The following is a 16,547-nucleotide window of genomic DNA, read 5'->3' as shown; positions in this document are numbered from 1 at the left end:
AAAATTAAGTATATTTTTCTTACTTCATTGCCGTTGGAATTGTTCCAATGCACAAATCTAACAAAAGCTAGAGAGGTTTTTGCCCATGGGGCTAGAAACATAAATGTAATTGAAAATATTTTCTCTGAAAACAAGTTTCATTATCCTGTGCAGTTTCGCTTCTCAAGTGTTTTATGAATGTTGAGGTTTTTTTTTTTTTACTAAGACACAAGACAAAAATACCAGCTCAGAAGATGATTTTGGCTGTATTTTTTATAGACTTTCTGAAAGCAAGTCTTGTGTCTTGTCTGGGGTGTGTGACATTGTGGTGTTTCCTGCGGCAGAGTGAGGCAGACAGACTCAGAGGGAAGTCACCTCTTGTAAATGATGACTCTCTGGGCGGCAGGGCTGGATGAATGCCTCGGGTCCCAGAGGACGTGTGGAGTATGTTTCTCCGTGGCTCTTGGGAGAGTGTCTTTCATTTTAACCCCCTCGAGAGTGCAAAGCACCAAGGAGGACAGACAGAAACTCTAAATCTAACTTAGAGACACCATCCTTGCGGTTACTGACTCTGATTCAGTCAGCACATACAAATGGTATTTTTTTCTCTGAGGGACACTCTATTGAAAATAAGAAAAATGAAATTAATAAGATACATTTGTTTTGTCTTGTTTTGCAAAATAAAACATCTTAACATCCTTAAAAGAGGATCAGTTTACTTGTGAAGCAAAAATAAACATTATTATATGTCTGTTTTCCTAGAAAACATTTATAAAGATGCTTTTAAAAAGGATGGTGCCTCTGATTGGTGTTTTATTTAAATGTCCTAAAATGTCCTAAAAACAAAAACAAACAAAATTATCTGAGAAGCAATAATTAAATTTATTGAAATAATTATTATTTTTGACTTGTTTTCAGGAAAACGTGTTTCAATATCCTTAAAATAAGACCAGTTTACTTAAGTAACAAAAATAGTCTTTTTGTTTGTTTGTTTGTTTTTCAAAGAAAATGTCAAAACATGCTTAAAAGAAGATACAATGCTTATTTTTATTTATTTATTTATTTATTTATTTTTGTTGTTGTTAAGGAAAACATTTGTATACGTGCCTAATATAGGATCAAATTTACTTTAAAAACAAAAATCATTATTTTTTTATTTTGTTTTGTTTTCCAAGAAAACATCTAAACAACCTTAGAAGACAATGTGTTTGCTAGGAAAGCAAAATATAAAACGGGGCTTATACTACGGGGCCGTTGAATGCATGAATCTGATTGGCTGACAAACGTTCTAAGGTTTCTAAGGGAAACGCACGGCGAACGTAGTTCCAGGCAGCTCTTGACCGCATTACATGACCATATCACTTCGCCCAAATGATTTCTGTTATTTCAAAGGTCTTACAACAGCAAAATAACCAAAACCCACAACGACACTGGCCAAACAAATAAATATAGTAAACAAAAGGATAAAAACAACAGATCATGTCCATGTTTTTGCCACAAAATTATGCTTTATTATGTACGGAAAGCACATACTCTATCTCTCCCGCTCTCTCTCCTTCACAGACCGCACATACATAACAGTTACAGTTTTCACACAAACTAACATACAACTCGCTAATGCTGTTAGCGCTACTCTGACGATTTTACCAGTAGTTTAGCAACTTAAAAACTACATGACTTCTCACAAGCGAGGGAACAACAGGAACTAAGTTTCACTATAACTAGAGAACACTATTGAGAGACGCACAGAGGTAATCTCTCGCTCTCTCGCTCTCATAACTTACTTATTAACTGTATTAACGGCATTAGTCTGCTATCAACGGCTCAAGCCTCTGTTACTAGGTTTAAAATGACATTTTGGAATTAGCAACGGAGGCGTTGGATGAGATGCGGAAGAAATAATCCTACTCACAATAGCGATTTAAGTAGAAATACCGGACGAATGCCTTGAAATGTATAGTCTGATCGATGTCTTGAGGTGTGGCAACCGTAGTATAAGCGGAATAATTGACTTCGGTCCGTTGAATTATTAGAAAAATAATGCACACCCGAGATGTAACGGCCACGACGCGAACCACCTCGGGTGTGCATTATTTTTCTAATAATTCAACGGCCCGTTGTCAATTATTCTTTACATAATCATTTTATGTCATTTTGTCTTGTGAAAACACATCTAAACATCCTAAAAACATCATTTTGGCATCTCAAGTACATTTATTGTGCATATTTTTTCCATGAAAAGTCATTTTTATTATTATTTTATTTATTTATTTATTTTTTTAAATCCTGCAGTGTTGCAACACATTTTGTTTTACACAGAGAACTGAGGAACAAAACAAACAAACCCACAATCAATCGTACAGCAGGACATGGGCCACTGTTATTTCAAAGCACACTTAGACACATTTTTGGCCGGCCCTGTACACATTCATTCCCGTAAACCGTGGCTACAGCTACTGTTCCTCCAACACATGCATTAAGGTCTTGGCCAGCAACTGTCAGGCACACAGATACAGGGTCTGGACTAATGGAGCGGCCTCATACACATTCCCTGCTGGAGCGGGGCTCAGTGTGCCTGGCTAATTACAGCCACCCCTGCATGGCACTGTTAGGCAGCGATACACTGAATGCTGGCTCCAGCCGGCCTCTCTTAATGGGAGCTAATGGTTTCTCCAGTGGTAATGGCTGGCTTGCGTGGCGAGATGTTGTTGGAGGCGCTGCCCGCATTGTGCCGGACCCTTTTGGTCGAGCTCCATACTCCCCTCCTTTGAGAGCCGTCCTATTATTGTGTTAGTATACACCAGTCCCTGACCTGGCAGCAACACTTTCTGTCGGCCCACCTCTCTCCCTGGGCTTTTTTGCTTAATGCTTGTATATTTGTTTTTAATTCAGAGCCTTAGAACTATTGAGTTTGATTTGTGTGCAATTAGGATGTGTTAACTTAACTTTGGCATATTTACATTTGACACAAGACAATAAGAAATATGACTTCCAAAATCTAATTAAATTAAATTAATTAAATCTCTATAAATGTTCTAAATGTCATGTTGTACGATCACTGCAAATAATAATTTTCTTAATCTGTTTTTTTTTTCCCCCGAGAAAAATAATTTAGCATCCTAAGAAAATAATTATTATTGTTGTTGTTGTCTGGTTTCAAAAATAATCATTACTGTTGTCTTGTTTCTCAGAAAAAACATAAACATATTTTAAAGAGATATTTGAGAAACAAAAAAAATCTATTTTTGTTTTGTCTTGATTTAAAAGATGATTCATTCATACTAGTGATGTCAAAAGACCCGGTACTTCGGTACCAAGTCGGTACTAAAAAAATTAAAACGTCACGGTACCAGGTTTTTTTAAGTACCGGTGGTACCGAGTACCCGGTCAACCCGGTTCTTGACACGTACAGCCCTATGATTTCCGCGATGCAGAAAACGCGGACGGAATCTCGGAATCCAGTTATAAAAACGGAATTTACAGTTTAATGCGGAATGTCACAGAATTTGTCAAAGTTTGGATGAATTAATCAAAAGTAGGTCATTACACTTAAATCAAATCGCAACATGGACTAGTATCTGTAAATATTAAGCTGCAAAAGTCAATTCAGATATGAATCCCGCATGTTCTGCGAGTCTCTGTGTGAATGAATGAATGGCAGAGACGCACGTTTTTTTTTACTACACACACTGAAGCGCGCCTGACACTCACGGTGATTTCAGCATCTGCCGTCTCAATGAGGACATAAATACATAAACAACATCTACAGAACTGCTCTGAGAGTCACTTCACAAGCATTTTACCGTTTCATTTGAGTAAAACCAGAAATTTAAAGGTATTCACGGCAACCCGTCAAAATAAAAGTTTATCTTAAAGACATTGTGCCAGAAATATATTACTATTATTTAGTAGAATGTATGTGATACTATTACTACTGTTGAAAAAAAAATTATATTTATTTTTAAAGAAATAATCACACAATATTTCTTCCATATTTTAATTTTAATATTAAATCCCCTTTATTTACCAAAAAAATAAAATGTTTAAAATTCATTTAATTAAAAGACAAATTAAATTTGGTTTTTCATACTTTTATTACTTGCGGAAAAACTTGAAACACAATTTAAATAAGTATAAAGAATGGCATTGATTTTTGTACATTTTATTTTTGTTTGACTTTATTATTAAAAATAGTGTGTTTTTTAATTAGCATGTGGTACCGAGAAGCGTGGATTTTCACTGGTATCGGTACTGAATACTGAAATTTTGGTACCGTGACAACACTAATTCATACATTTATTTATTTACTTGTTTATGCTAGAACTATTGGGTGTGCATTTAGGATGGGTTAACTTAACTGACTGTAACCTTAAATTATTATTTGAGTTTATTAATGTTTGAGAAACAAAGATAGGCCTAATGCTTTTTTGTCTTGTTTTTAAGGAAAAAAACATATCTAAACATCCTTACGAGGATAAATTTACTTGAAAAACAACAATCATTATTTTTGATAAGTACATTTATTTTGTTGTTAGGATGCTTAGATTTTATTTTTATTTTTGTAAAACAAGACAAAAATACTAAGATTGAATTTATTTATTTATTGCTGGAAGTATTGGATTTGATTTGTGTGCATTTAGGGTGGGTTGGTTGCTGACTAGTCAATTTCTAGCCTAATTAGTTGACTAGTCATTCAGGAAAAAGCCACTGACTAACTGATTCTGAAATATGTCGTTTTATACATGTGTGCATCTGTGTGTTATTTGCTTTCATGATGTCTCTCTATCTCTGTGGCTTTGTCTTCATTTCCCGCTTATTTTGTACCCATTTTCTTGTTCTCTTTATTTGCCTGTGTTTTTCCTCTCCTCTCGTTCTTTGTTTTGTTTACGTGTTTTGTCTTTCTTGTCTAATTTCCTCTGTCCTTTCTGTCTCTGTCTCTCTTGTTTTTTTTTCTCTCTGTCTCCGCGCTTCTTTCTCTTCCACGATTGTGTGACTCGCTCGCAGCTTGGCATTGTCTTAGCACGACATCGGCTGATAAGTCCATTGTGTCGTCTTGTAAAAAACTGTGGAGGCTGGCGAAACTGTCACACTTATTTCAATAACCATCATGGCATTTCTATTACAATTATGATCTTGCCATACAGGGCCAGGGCCCAGAGCCCCCTGCAGCCACAAAGACCCATCAGCTCCCACATACTCATCACTCCTGTCCCGTCAGCTGTCACCCTTATCTTTTCACTTTTCAGTATTTCTTCTCAATAAATGACACACCACTGACAACAGCTCCATCAATGTGCCTAGAAGATGCTTAGAAAAAGAAGAACATTCTAGTTAAAAAATGGCATTGTTGCTGTAGAGTAGTGGATAGGGCATGTGCTCAGATACCAGAAACTCTGGTCTTGGAGGTGCGCTGTCCTTAAGAGTTTAAATCCAACATTTATCAAAAAAAGTTCATCAAGATCTACAAGAAAAATATACATGTACTGCTGTTCAAAACTTTGGGGTTGGTAAGATTTATGTATTTAATGTTTTAATGTAATAATTACTCACCCTCATGTCATCCCAAACCCGTAAGACCTTCGTTCATCTTCAGAACACAAATATCAAAAGATATTTTTGATCAAATCTGAGATCTTTCTGACACTGCATAGACAGCAACGCAACTACATGTTCCACATTCAGGATAGTATGGACCAGAAAGATAGTAAGGACATCGTTAAAATAGTCCATGTGACATCAGTGGTTCAACCATAATGTTATGAAGCTACGAGAATACTTTTTGTGTGCAAAGAAAACAAAAATATCAACTTTATTCAACAATTCTTCTATTCCATGTCAGTCTAGCTTCATAACATTACGGTTTTACCTTTTCTGTTAAAAATAATAGTGAGTCGGCACAGATTGCCTTGTGGGCAACGCGCCGACATAAAGCGCTGTTGTGCTACGGGCGTCCCGAGTTCGAATTCCGGCTCAAGGACCTTTCCTGATCCCTCCCCCTCTCTCTCTCCCACTTTGCTTCCTGTCTCATCTACATTGTCCTATAACAATAAAGGCAAAAATGCCAAAAAAAAAAAGACTTTACTAAAAATAATAGTGACAAAAAGGCACAATAAATGTAGTTGTGAGGTAATAGGCTAAGCTGTTAGTATGCTAACTGATGCCTATATGTGACCCTGGACCACAAAACCAGTCTTAAGTCGCTGGGGTATATTTGTAGCAATAGCCAAAAATACATTGTATGGGTCAAAATTATTGCTTTTTCTTTTATGCCAAAAATTATTAGGATATTAATTAAAGATCATGTTCCATGAAGATATATTGTAAATTTATTACCATAAACATATCAAAACTTCATTTTTGATTAGTAATATGCATTGCTAAGAACTTCATTTGGACAACTTTAAAGGCGATTTTCTCAATATTTAGATTTTTTTGCACTCTCAGATTCCAGATTTTCAAATAGTTGTATCTCGGCCAAATATTGTCCGATCCTAACAAACCATGCATCAATGGAAAGCTTATTTATTCAGCTTAAGATTATGTATAATACTCAATTTCGAAAAATTTACACTTAAGACTGGTTTTGTCATCCAGGGTCACATATGAAAACACAAAGAAAACTTTAGGATTATTTGGTAACATTTTGGCAATATTTAGATTCAGATTATCAACATTATATCAACAAAATACAATGAAAGTCATGAATTGCCATCTCGGTCTGACACATTTTTTCCACTCTTGTCCTCAGATCCTTGCAGTGACACTCTGAACAGCTTGAGTGTGGCCTGTCGGGTGAACCCAAAGACCTACAAGCAATTTACCTTCGCCCCAGCCGATTCCTGCCCACCCGACAGTACACCCATCTGTGCCAGCGACGGCCACACTTACGATAGCGAGTGTCAGATGGAGCGGACGGCCCTGCAGAACAACCTGGAGCTCAAGAAGGTTTCTTCAGGCAGCTGCAAGGAGAAAGGTGAGTTCCTCCTAAAGCAGAGATGTCACAGACTCCCAGGAGCTCATGCTCGTGTCTGATAAAGGAGCCCTACGGCCGCATTTGATTTATTTTGTCATGGCTGCGGTGAGGAGGCTCTGGACAAATTAAGTCAGGTTAGCAGTACTGTCATGCCTACACGATACCAATCTCCACAAATCCAATTTGCCTGTCGGGCTCTGGCAGGTGTATTGTGGCAAGACTGTATCTTCACGGGTGATGAAAAGATCGTCCCTGCTTCGCTCTGAAGCCCTGTGGCAAAGCGCAGAGAGAGTGTGTGTTCAGCTGTGATAGTGCGCGAACAGTGGCTTAGTGTGTATGTGTGTGTGCCTGTGTCTGAACTGTGTTTGTGCCGTGAGCGATAGCGGTGTTATTTGTGGGCCACTGATGTCCCCGTACAGAGCAACTGTTTCTGTGTCGGTGTAACTCGAGAAACGATAGCATTTGTCTCCGATGAATGTCTTACTTTGTTAAATACATGTCTAGCATGTTAACGTGTTTGGGATCTGCTCTCAATACGTAAATCAAAATGTATCACTCACATCATTAGTGTTAATGTAATGCATGTTATTTGCTATTATTACCATAATTTTATATTTCCATATCTCAAAACCTCCTCAAAGTAGATGCCAGTTGTTCTAGATCCTTCCGATCCTGATCAAATGTGTTTCATGTTATTGCTAATCAAAAGAGTCTTTGGCTGCGTTTACACTTGGCATTAACATGCGATCTGTATCCGGATGTTGTCCACATACACATTAAAAAGACAAGTGTAAACGCGCTTCTGATCGGAATGTTATCCGATCAGCGTGTCCTGGTCCAGATGTAGTCGAGGATGCATTGTGATCGAATAAGTGAAGTGCTAAGTGAAGGCTAAATGAAAACAATGAAAGGGATCTATTTAGTCACCATTTTTAACTTTGCTAATATTTTCTTTAGCATAGCCTACTATCTTAACACAGAGATAACTGGCTAAAAAAGGCTATATTTTTATTAGTTAGAACAAGATATTGTGAAAATATGCTACATTTTTGACCAGACATTACAAAGACTTCCAGAGGGGATAGGATTATGCGGAGTGGATTGATATTTACACCAGCAGCATTTCAAGAGAGAGTACTCTATAATAAACTGAAAACTCTCTTTTTGGTCTGTTCTTGTATGAAGCACCCAGTTTTCACAGTAATTCCAGATGGAGCATGTTATTGTTAATCAAAAGAGCCTTTTATTGCAGGTTAGCACTATGCTACGCTAGAACACTAAGCTGTTAGTTTGCTAACTAAAGGATAAACGAGGGCACAAAAAAGTGGGATGTTTAATTGTCCTATTTCACCTTACATTTTTGATCTGACATTACAAAGTGTCACAGAGCCACAACACCAGCAGTGTTTCAGGAGTGAAATTCTCCTCAGCAATCTCTCATAGGTCCGTTCTTTACTCTTAACTCCCAGTTTTCGCAATCCAAATGATTCCCGATGGATTAAATCAAGTCTTGCCCTAGATTTTATCTCATTAAATATTCTTTTTACTCACAAATACGTCACACTGTGGAAGTAATAGGGTTGTGAAAGCTGTTTCATGTAGTTCACGAAATTCCACTTCCATTCCTATAGCTTCCTGTGAGTCCACTTTCATCAGCATGTATGTCACATATTTAAAGATAGGTTGGATAATGCAATCAAACATAAATCAAGCTCAGATTCTACAATAACATAATAGGTCTCTTAATTTTCTCAAACAGATGAAAGGCTGCTGTAATTACACACCGCCACGGCCCGTCTGTGACAGCTTAACACAACTCTGAGTGGGAAAAAAAACACCCCAAATCAAACTGAATGGAATTAGATAATTGATTAAATAATCAGGCACGGTAATTAAATCAAAACCCCTGAGTGAGTCAATATCCTATGTCTGAGAGAAAGAGAGATGCCTCCAGTCAGTGTTGATTAGCACCAGGATAGTTACTGCCGTTCTTCACATTGTTGACGCATGTATACGTGTGTCTCCGGTCTCCAGGAGGCTGCCCGAACGGTTGCAAGTTCAACGCCATGTGTTTGCTGGAAAACGGAGCGTTTCGGTGTTCCTGCGACCCCATACAATGTGACGGCACATACAAGCCCTTGTGCGGAAAGGACGGAAAGACATACCCCAATGACTGCGAGAGGAAACTTGAAGAGTGCCGGACCGAAACAGACATCCCTGTCAAGCAACAAGGGCCCTGTGGTGAGTGTGGAGAATTGTGCAATGTTTTTCTGTGTGTTCTTGTATTTTTATGTTAGCGAAATAGATGTTGTTTAATTAGCATTGTATGTCTGCTTGTGTTTGGTTGTGTCCTGCGGGAAACTCTTGTGGAAGGTGCTCATTCTCTTTCATTTCCACGCCGTTCTCATTCTGCCATCAGCTCTGATGACACATGAAACGCTGACTTCATGTTTCATTCATGTCCTCACCCCTCCAGTGCCAGTCGTCCACGCCAGTCCTTCCATGTTCAAATGTCTCGTCATTTCCCCCTTTGTCCTTTTATGTCCTTTTTTGGCTGTCTTTAAACTGTTTTTTCTGTTCCAGTGTGTCTCTCTGTCTGTCTTTGTCTGTGTGACGTCTGCTCAGGGCCGCCGCCGGACACACCACTCATTGCGAGCGGGGAAGAGTTCAACCTCTGACCTTTCTTATTGGAATTCTGACCTGTGGGTCTCCTTCAGGGGGGCCCTCAAAGGGCTGGTTTGATGTCTTTTTTTTTCTACCTGTACCTTTTTGTCTCTGTCTCTTGTGTTTGTTTGCGTGATGGAGGATGGTTGGAGTGGCCCTCCCTGCAGCTCCAGTCCTCATGGCACTATTTGGAAGGGAAGTGAGGTCATGGAGCTCTTCTTTTTTCGAGTGCTGTGTTTGTCTGGATGAATCACTTCCCAATCATTCTGACCCTGTTGTTGCCCCGCTACCGGTTTGCATGGATGCATGCATGTAGCCCCCTTGATAGGAGCTATGTTAGTTTCTCTGTTATGCTTAAGCATAGAAACAGAATCTACGCAATTACGCAGACGTGAAAACTCTGTCAAAATGTGGAAGCGAGCATTCCCATATTTAAAGTGTCCTGGCATCACTCTGGCAGCAGAAAACCTTTGCTAGAGGGCAAGAGGGTTACTGTCAAATGTCTGACATTAAACTATATGCTGCCATTCAAAAATGACAATGAAAAGTACTAAATATATTTATAAATTGCTCAGTGAAGATTGAAGTCTGGCCATAGAAGAAGAAAGTTTATGGGCTTGCATTGCTTGAAACGTTTGCGCACTTGTGTGGCACATCCCTTTGGCATTCTCCCTTGAGTTCTAGTGTGTACTTCCCTCCTATACAGTATATAAGAAGCAGTGTAGTAAAGCGTAGGATGTCCAAATATGCAGACGAGCAATACCTGCATGACCCACTGCATCCGCAAAGTGTGCTACCATTGGACATTTGGACACCCCACAAGGCCATAATTGCTGAATATCCATGAGTTTAAATTATTGAAGAAAAAGTCAGACATTGCTTTTTATGGTTAAGTTGTACTTGTTTAACAACACAAGAGTATATTTGATGCTTTTTGGTTAGCAATAGCTGGAAATTTATTCTTGTTTTTAGAGAATATCTTAATTCTCTTAGAAAAATAAATATATAATATCTTAAAGTTGTTTATGAATATTTACTTTTTTACTTGCAAACAAGACAAAAATATTAAATGATTTTTTTTGCAGTGCTCACCTGGCGTATCTACCAAATGTACTGTATTAACTATCAAGAATAAATTCTATTCAAGTACAGTAATTCAGAGGTAGCCTGTTTCGTTTGCCACTCTCCACTTTATACTAAAATGCATTAAACACCACAAAATTATTGCAGCAGTTATAAAAAAAAATGCTTGAAAGGGAAAAGAAACAGGATCTGGACAGTGTGTTAATTATGGGACGTGTATCCAGGGCTGTTTTGGCAGGGTTCAGATTTTGAGCACATTTTAACGGTACAGAAATATCCCTCTCATTTATTCTGAATGCTATGTGTGTCCTACTCGCTGGCAACACATATGTGGCAACTATAGTGCTGGATGAATCTTTCCTTTTTTCCCCTCCCTCTCTCTTCTTTATTCTCTTCTCACTATCAGCCTCTATGACTCATTAGGATTGTTTTCCAGTCTTCAGTGAAAAGATGCATAAATTAACATGTAAAGAGGAGTAGTGCTCATGTCTTTGGCTTTATTTCATTATTTCTGACAAAGTAAATGTTTTGGTCCTTTCAGGCTTTCGCTGGTGGCAAGTTACAGTATGTTTTTTTAATACATTTATTTACATTTGCATATTCCGCAAACAGAACATTAATTAAACATCAAAAGCTCCGTGGCGGACCTGAGCCAGGCTGACTGCCTTTCATGCCGAGGAAGATACGGAGCATTGATGAGCGAAAGTCTTGTGCTTTGGACACCTGCTCTCAGTTTGATGTGTAAATGCAGAAAAAAAGTTGCTTTGCTTGGTCGTCTTGTTTTGCTTTTGTCACATTCTTTGTCTTCTCTCTCTCTTTTTCTGTTATATCCATCCAGACTTTTTCAGGTTTTGCTTTTTAGCATGTTCCCATTAGATGTTGTCAAAAGGAATGCTAACAGCTACAGTAGCTTCCTGCGGGTATTATAGACCGCCTTCATACTGACAAGGGCCCAAGTGAAGTCTATGTTTTACTAAAGTGCGTTTCGGTCCTTTAGAAGACACTCAAGTGTGACAAAGCTCACCTTTACCGCAGTGGAAAACCTCTAAATGGACCTCTTGTCACACGCTAATCAATAGCAGAGAAGCTGTGTGTGTACAAGAGTCATTTCAAACGCTGAGCATGTCAGTACTTTTTCCAGTGTCTGACATGGTTTCATCTGCTTCCCGTTGTCTTTGGAGACAAGCAGAGCTGGGTCACTGTGTCAGCAGCTCTCGTCGAGAGACGATTCGCTCTAAAATCAAAGAAATGTGTAGTACTGAGAAAGGTCAACAAGAGACTGCAGCTCCTAAGGAAAACAGAAAACACTGTGAAAGTAGAAAGATTGAGAACAAAGGACTGAAGATACACAAGACCAGACTGTGATTCTTCATCTGAAAGTCTACCTGCATTCTGTTGATGGAGCTTTAAAATATGGTGTTGAAACTTCAGGTCCTATTAATGTCAGCGTGGGTTTTTCGGTTTGTTGTTTGGAAGTGTGAGATGAGTCTAAGAACACCTGTGTCAAAGTCATTTGACGAGTGACAAAAGGAAAAGGGTACCAGATAGGTTTGGGCGATTATATTGAATATTCATATTTAGTTTGCAGGGGTTTTTGCTGCTGATTGTAAAATTGAGCAGTATTGTGATGAATGTGCTTTTTATTTTGTCATAAAGTTCATGAAGAGCATGTCATTAGTCTTCACATGGCGATTTTCATGCAAAAAAAAATATATATATTAAAAATAATTATTATTTAAAAAAAAAATACTTGTTGCATTAAACATTTCTCATTTATTTTGCAACAATGTTTTTATTCAAATCATAGTTGTTCTGATTAATAAAAAAAACATAAGTAGCAAGATTATTTTTTATTTAGTTAAATCATAATTGTTTTGATTTATTATTATTTTATGATTGTATTTTTTTATTTTTTATTTATATTTGACTTTTTTTATTAATTTTTATATTTTATTTTATTTTAGCCTGGCCCTTTATATATATTCTGCTGTAGGTTAGCATTGTCTGCATTGTTAGCATTGTTATGAGGCCAGTCACAGGAAGTTGCAGATGGTATAGTTATGGTATCACATGGTAATATTATAATATTCATATTTATATCCATATTTAAAAACAGTCTATTCAGTATATGTGACCAAGGACCACAAAACCAGTCATAAGGGTCAATTTTTTGAAAATGAGATTTATACATAATCTGAAAACTGAATGAATAAGCTTTCCATTGATGTATGGTTTGTTAGGATATGACAATATTTGGTCAAGATACACATATTTAAATATCTGGAATCTGAGGGTGCAAAAAAATCTAAATACTGAGAAAATCACCTTTAAAGTTGTGCAAATGAAGTTCTTAGCAATGCATATCACTAATCAAAAATTAAGTTTTGATATATTTACGGTAGGAAATTTACAAAATATCTTCATGGAACATGATCTTTACATCCTAATGATTTTTGGCATAAAAGAAAATTCGATAATTTTGACCCATACAATGTATTGTTGGCTATTGCTACAAATATACCCATGCTTCTTATGACTGGTTTTGTGGTCCAGGGTCACATATGGTACTGTGATGACCGTGGTAGTACTATGGTATTATCAGATGATAATATACTGTTTTTGGTTAGTTTAAATTAGGTCCAGTGCTCGTCTTCACAATTTCCACCACACTTGTGTTATGTCCACCGCCCTTCGGGAATCTGTTTTCCAGGTTTCAATGGTTGAATGAACTCTATCCAGGTATACGCCAGCACAATATATTTAACGGGCTATTTCCGTCCTTCACAGCCTCATTTTCGTTTACATCAAATTAAATACAGCGTCTGCTCTAACTGAAGTCTATGAGACCTTGAATGATGATCTTTGTGCATTATCATGGCTCAGCTCCATCCAATGTAATTTCAGAACTCCATAACTCGGTGGGTGTGCCAGCCGTAATGGACTCCTAATGATAAGGAAAAAAGCAGCCTGTTTCTCTAAGCAGAGCAAGATGGATCCTGCAAATGAAGCTGACCTAAATACACAGCTGTCATTATAGTCCGGAGGATGTTTCATAGCTTGTGTGAAGTGAACAGACCCTCAGAATATACCAGCTTTCTGTCTCTGCCTGTCTGTCTCTCTGTTCCCATGGCAGTAACTCATAAAGACTAACAATGGGCTCAGACTTACTGACAATGTCATTGAGCAAGAGCTGTGTGAAAAGAGGTGCCTGGGAATCAACGCCCCAGGTGACAACGCACTCTGATTAATATTTATCATTTGCATATTTATTTGATTAGCATCTCTTGCTGAAAATGGCATAAACTTTTTTTTTTTTTCTTAATTTTCAAAAAAACGAAACAATAACAAGTTAAGCACCCATTGAACTTTGGAGGGCCTAGTGAGATGTGCGTAATGAATCCAATTAGACGAGTAGATTGAAGAGCCAGGTTAGCGTGATTATAATTAGCTTGAACCTTTGCACCTCGCTTTGTGAGGAAAGGTTGTATCTGGGTCGCTGTTGTAAGTTGGAAAGCCCTCGCCCGATTCTGTTATGTGTGTTTGTTAGGAGGCTCTTTGTAGAGCATGCTTCTGTAATGCACGTCTGCCTTCCCCCTCGTTTTCCCTCATTCCCTCATCCTCCTCTGCTTCCCTTTCTTCTCTGTTCAGAGTGCTATGTGCAATGCTTGTCTTAACGTCTGCCTGTGTGACGCCCTTCTGCTGAAGGGATCCATGGATCCGTCTCGCTCTGTGCTCAGTTTTCAGGCTTCTGTGTCATTCAGAACTGAATTATGAATGACTTCAAATTTCCAGTTCAATTCCTGAATTTGAATTGAGGTAGCAAACTGGGTGCAGAATTGTAATTTGAATTTAAAGAAGTACAATCATAATTAAATGAAATTCTTTCTTTCTTTTTTTTCAGTATTATGAATAAACTTAGGATAATAGGATAGGATAATAGGATAATAACCGTCATGTTATTATTATTATTATTATTTAATGAATTTTGTTTGATTCAATTTGACATATAAATATGTTTTTGTAATATTTAATATTATATATGATATATATGATTTAAATATAAAAATATTTGTAATTATTTTGTTAATAAATTATTGTATAAAATGCTTATTTATTTGTCAATATTCTTATTATTTTAATGAACTGTCTAATTGTATTGGCCATGGTGTTGGAATAGATATTTGTATAATAGATATTTTATGTTTATATTACGAATTAGTCAATTATTAGCTATTTTAGTAATGATGTCATTTGTTTGTTGATTTTCTTTGAATTGCAGTTAAGTCAATTTCTCTTCCTTTCATTCCAGTTCCAATTTCAATTCAAAATCCTTTGCGATGCACCCAGTTCAATTCAAATTCACACTCATAAACTGAAAGCCAGTTCCTAAGTTCAAAATTTCACCAACTCCTCTCTGTTTTCAATGTGTCCAACATTAGATAGCGGGATAATCTAATTTGTGTGGTTTATTTTGTCCTCCCTTCTCTCTCCTTCTCTTTGTCTCTTGTTCTCTCTCTTCTGCTCCTCTTGCTTGTCCAGTTTCACGGTGTCTCACCTCATCCGTTTCCTCCCTTGCGGTGCGGGGAGGGCAACAGAATTAGTTCCTTGGTTAAATTCTTAATGCGTGGGGAGAAAGTTTCTACGCCCTTGAAGCCATTGTTTGGTGATAAGTACTCCTTCAGAAACCAAACACCGCCTCTGGGGGGATTTCTGCTTGTGTCATGCTAATATTTTCTTCTCTCCCTTTTCCTTGCACCTTCTCCTACACGCTTATAAATGTTTCCCCTCAAGCTGAAGGGGAAGGTAGGGAACGAAAGAGAGAAAGACAGATCCGAGGGGGACGTGGCGGGGGAAGTCGTTGCTTCTGATATGCAGACGCATAAAAAGTGAGGCACGCACAGCTTGCCGAAACTCGCAAACTCCTCTCATACTGGCAAGATGCGAGGGAGCGGAGAGTTGGAGGAGACGCTTGTGCGACTGTTTGTATCACGATTTGCACACGCCCTGTAATCCCGATACGAGGGCTGGAGATCTCAATATGCATGAGCGTGCATACAGCAGATCGTAGGAATAATTCTCAGCGTTCACACTGTGCTAAACTCACTAAGTTTGCGCCAGAGCTGAGCTGAAGGAGCTTACCCGACCCCCTGAAGTGAGTGTTGGCTGACTGTCTACGTCCTGACAGCCCTGCAAACCAAGTTAAAGAAATCTTCATTGGCTCAAGAGACCTGCACTTTAAATAGCACACAACGGTGGCAAGATGTGAGTGGGAGTGTCCCTTGGGGGGGGCGACTTGTCAGGATAAAGTATGTAGGGAAGCCGTCTCAATAGGAGAGTCTCGTACTATGTGCTAATAGTCCTTAACATCATGTTTCAGTGGCATTAGTAATTAAACGCTACTAGAACAAATGCATAACGTAATAAAAAATTGCAGTGTAGATGTAGAGCAGGAGGCGGAGCCACATCGCACATATTATATAACACCGCAGGGGTCGGAGGTGTGCGGAGATTCTCAGGCCTGATCGCGGCAATTACTCAGCTCTTCCGAGTCCCGCTATTTCTTCACACCTTCTCATTATTAGACCCGCTTTTCCACACTCACGCTCTCACACAGGCTCCTAATTAACGTCCTCCACCGCTTTCCAACGTCGCTTACGCAGCTCTCCTTTCTTTTACATATGTTAACCTCTGAAAAAAAAACTTCAAATGCACTCCTTTCTACGTGCATCGCGTCCCAGTGGCAGTCCCGTCAAGGCATATGGCTGTCATCCAGCTTACAGCTGGAGTCCTTGAAGACTGGCACTGCAGCACAGGCCTCGGGGATGGCAGCCCACTATTTCAAAGAGGC

The 16,547-nt window shown here is 38.3% G+C and overlaps 1 protein-coding gene across 8 annotated transcripts in view; it reads left to right on the top strand.

Annotated features, from left to right (window-relative positions):
• The window catches only part of agrn (agrin), a 261,211-nt gene that overhangs the window by 171,326 nt on the left and 73,338 nt on the right, over positions 1-16,547 (top strand). For all 8 annotated transcript variants that reach the window (XM_058764050.1, XM_058764049.1, XM_058764048.1 and 5 more), the window contains 2 exons: positions 6,728-6,952; positions 8,987-9,193. In XM_058764050.1, coding sequence (XP_058620033.1) covers positions 6,728-6,952; positions 8,987-9,193 — 432 coding nt within the window. The remainder of the gene's footprint in view (positions 1-6,727; positions 6,953-8,986; positions 9,194-16,547) is intronic.

This window comes from Onychostoma macrolepis, chromosome 23, assembly GCF_012432095.1.
Source record: "Onychostoma macrolepis isolate SWU-2019 chromosome 23, ASM1243209v1, whole genome shotgun sequence".
Classification (NCBI taxonomy): domain Eukaryota; kingdom Metazoa; phylum Chordata; class Actinopteri; order Cypriniformes; family Cyprinidae; genus Onychostoma; species Onychostoma macrolepis.
Note: the sequence above shows the minus strand (reverse complement) of the source record. Positions and strands in the feature narration are given on the sequence as shown.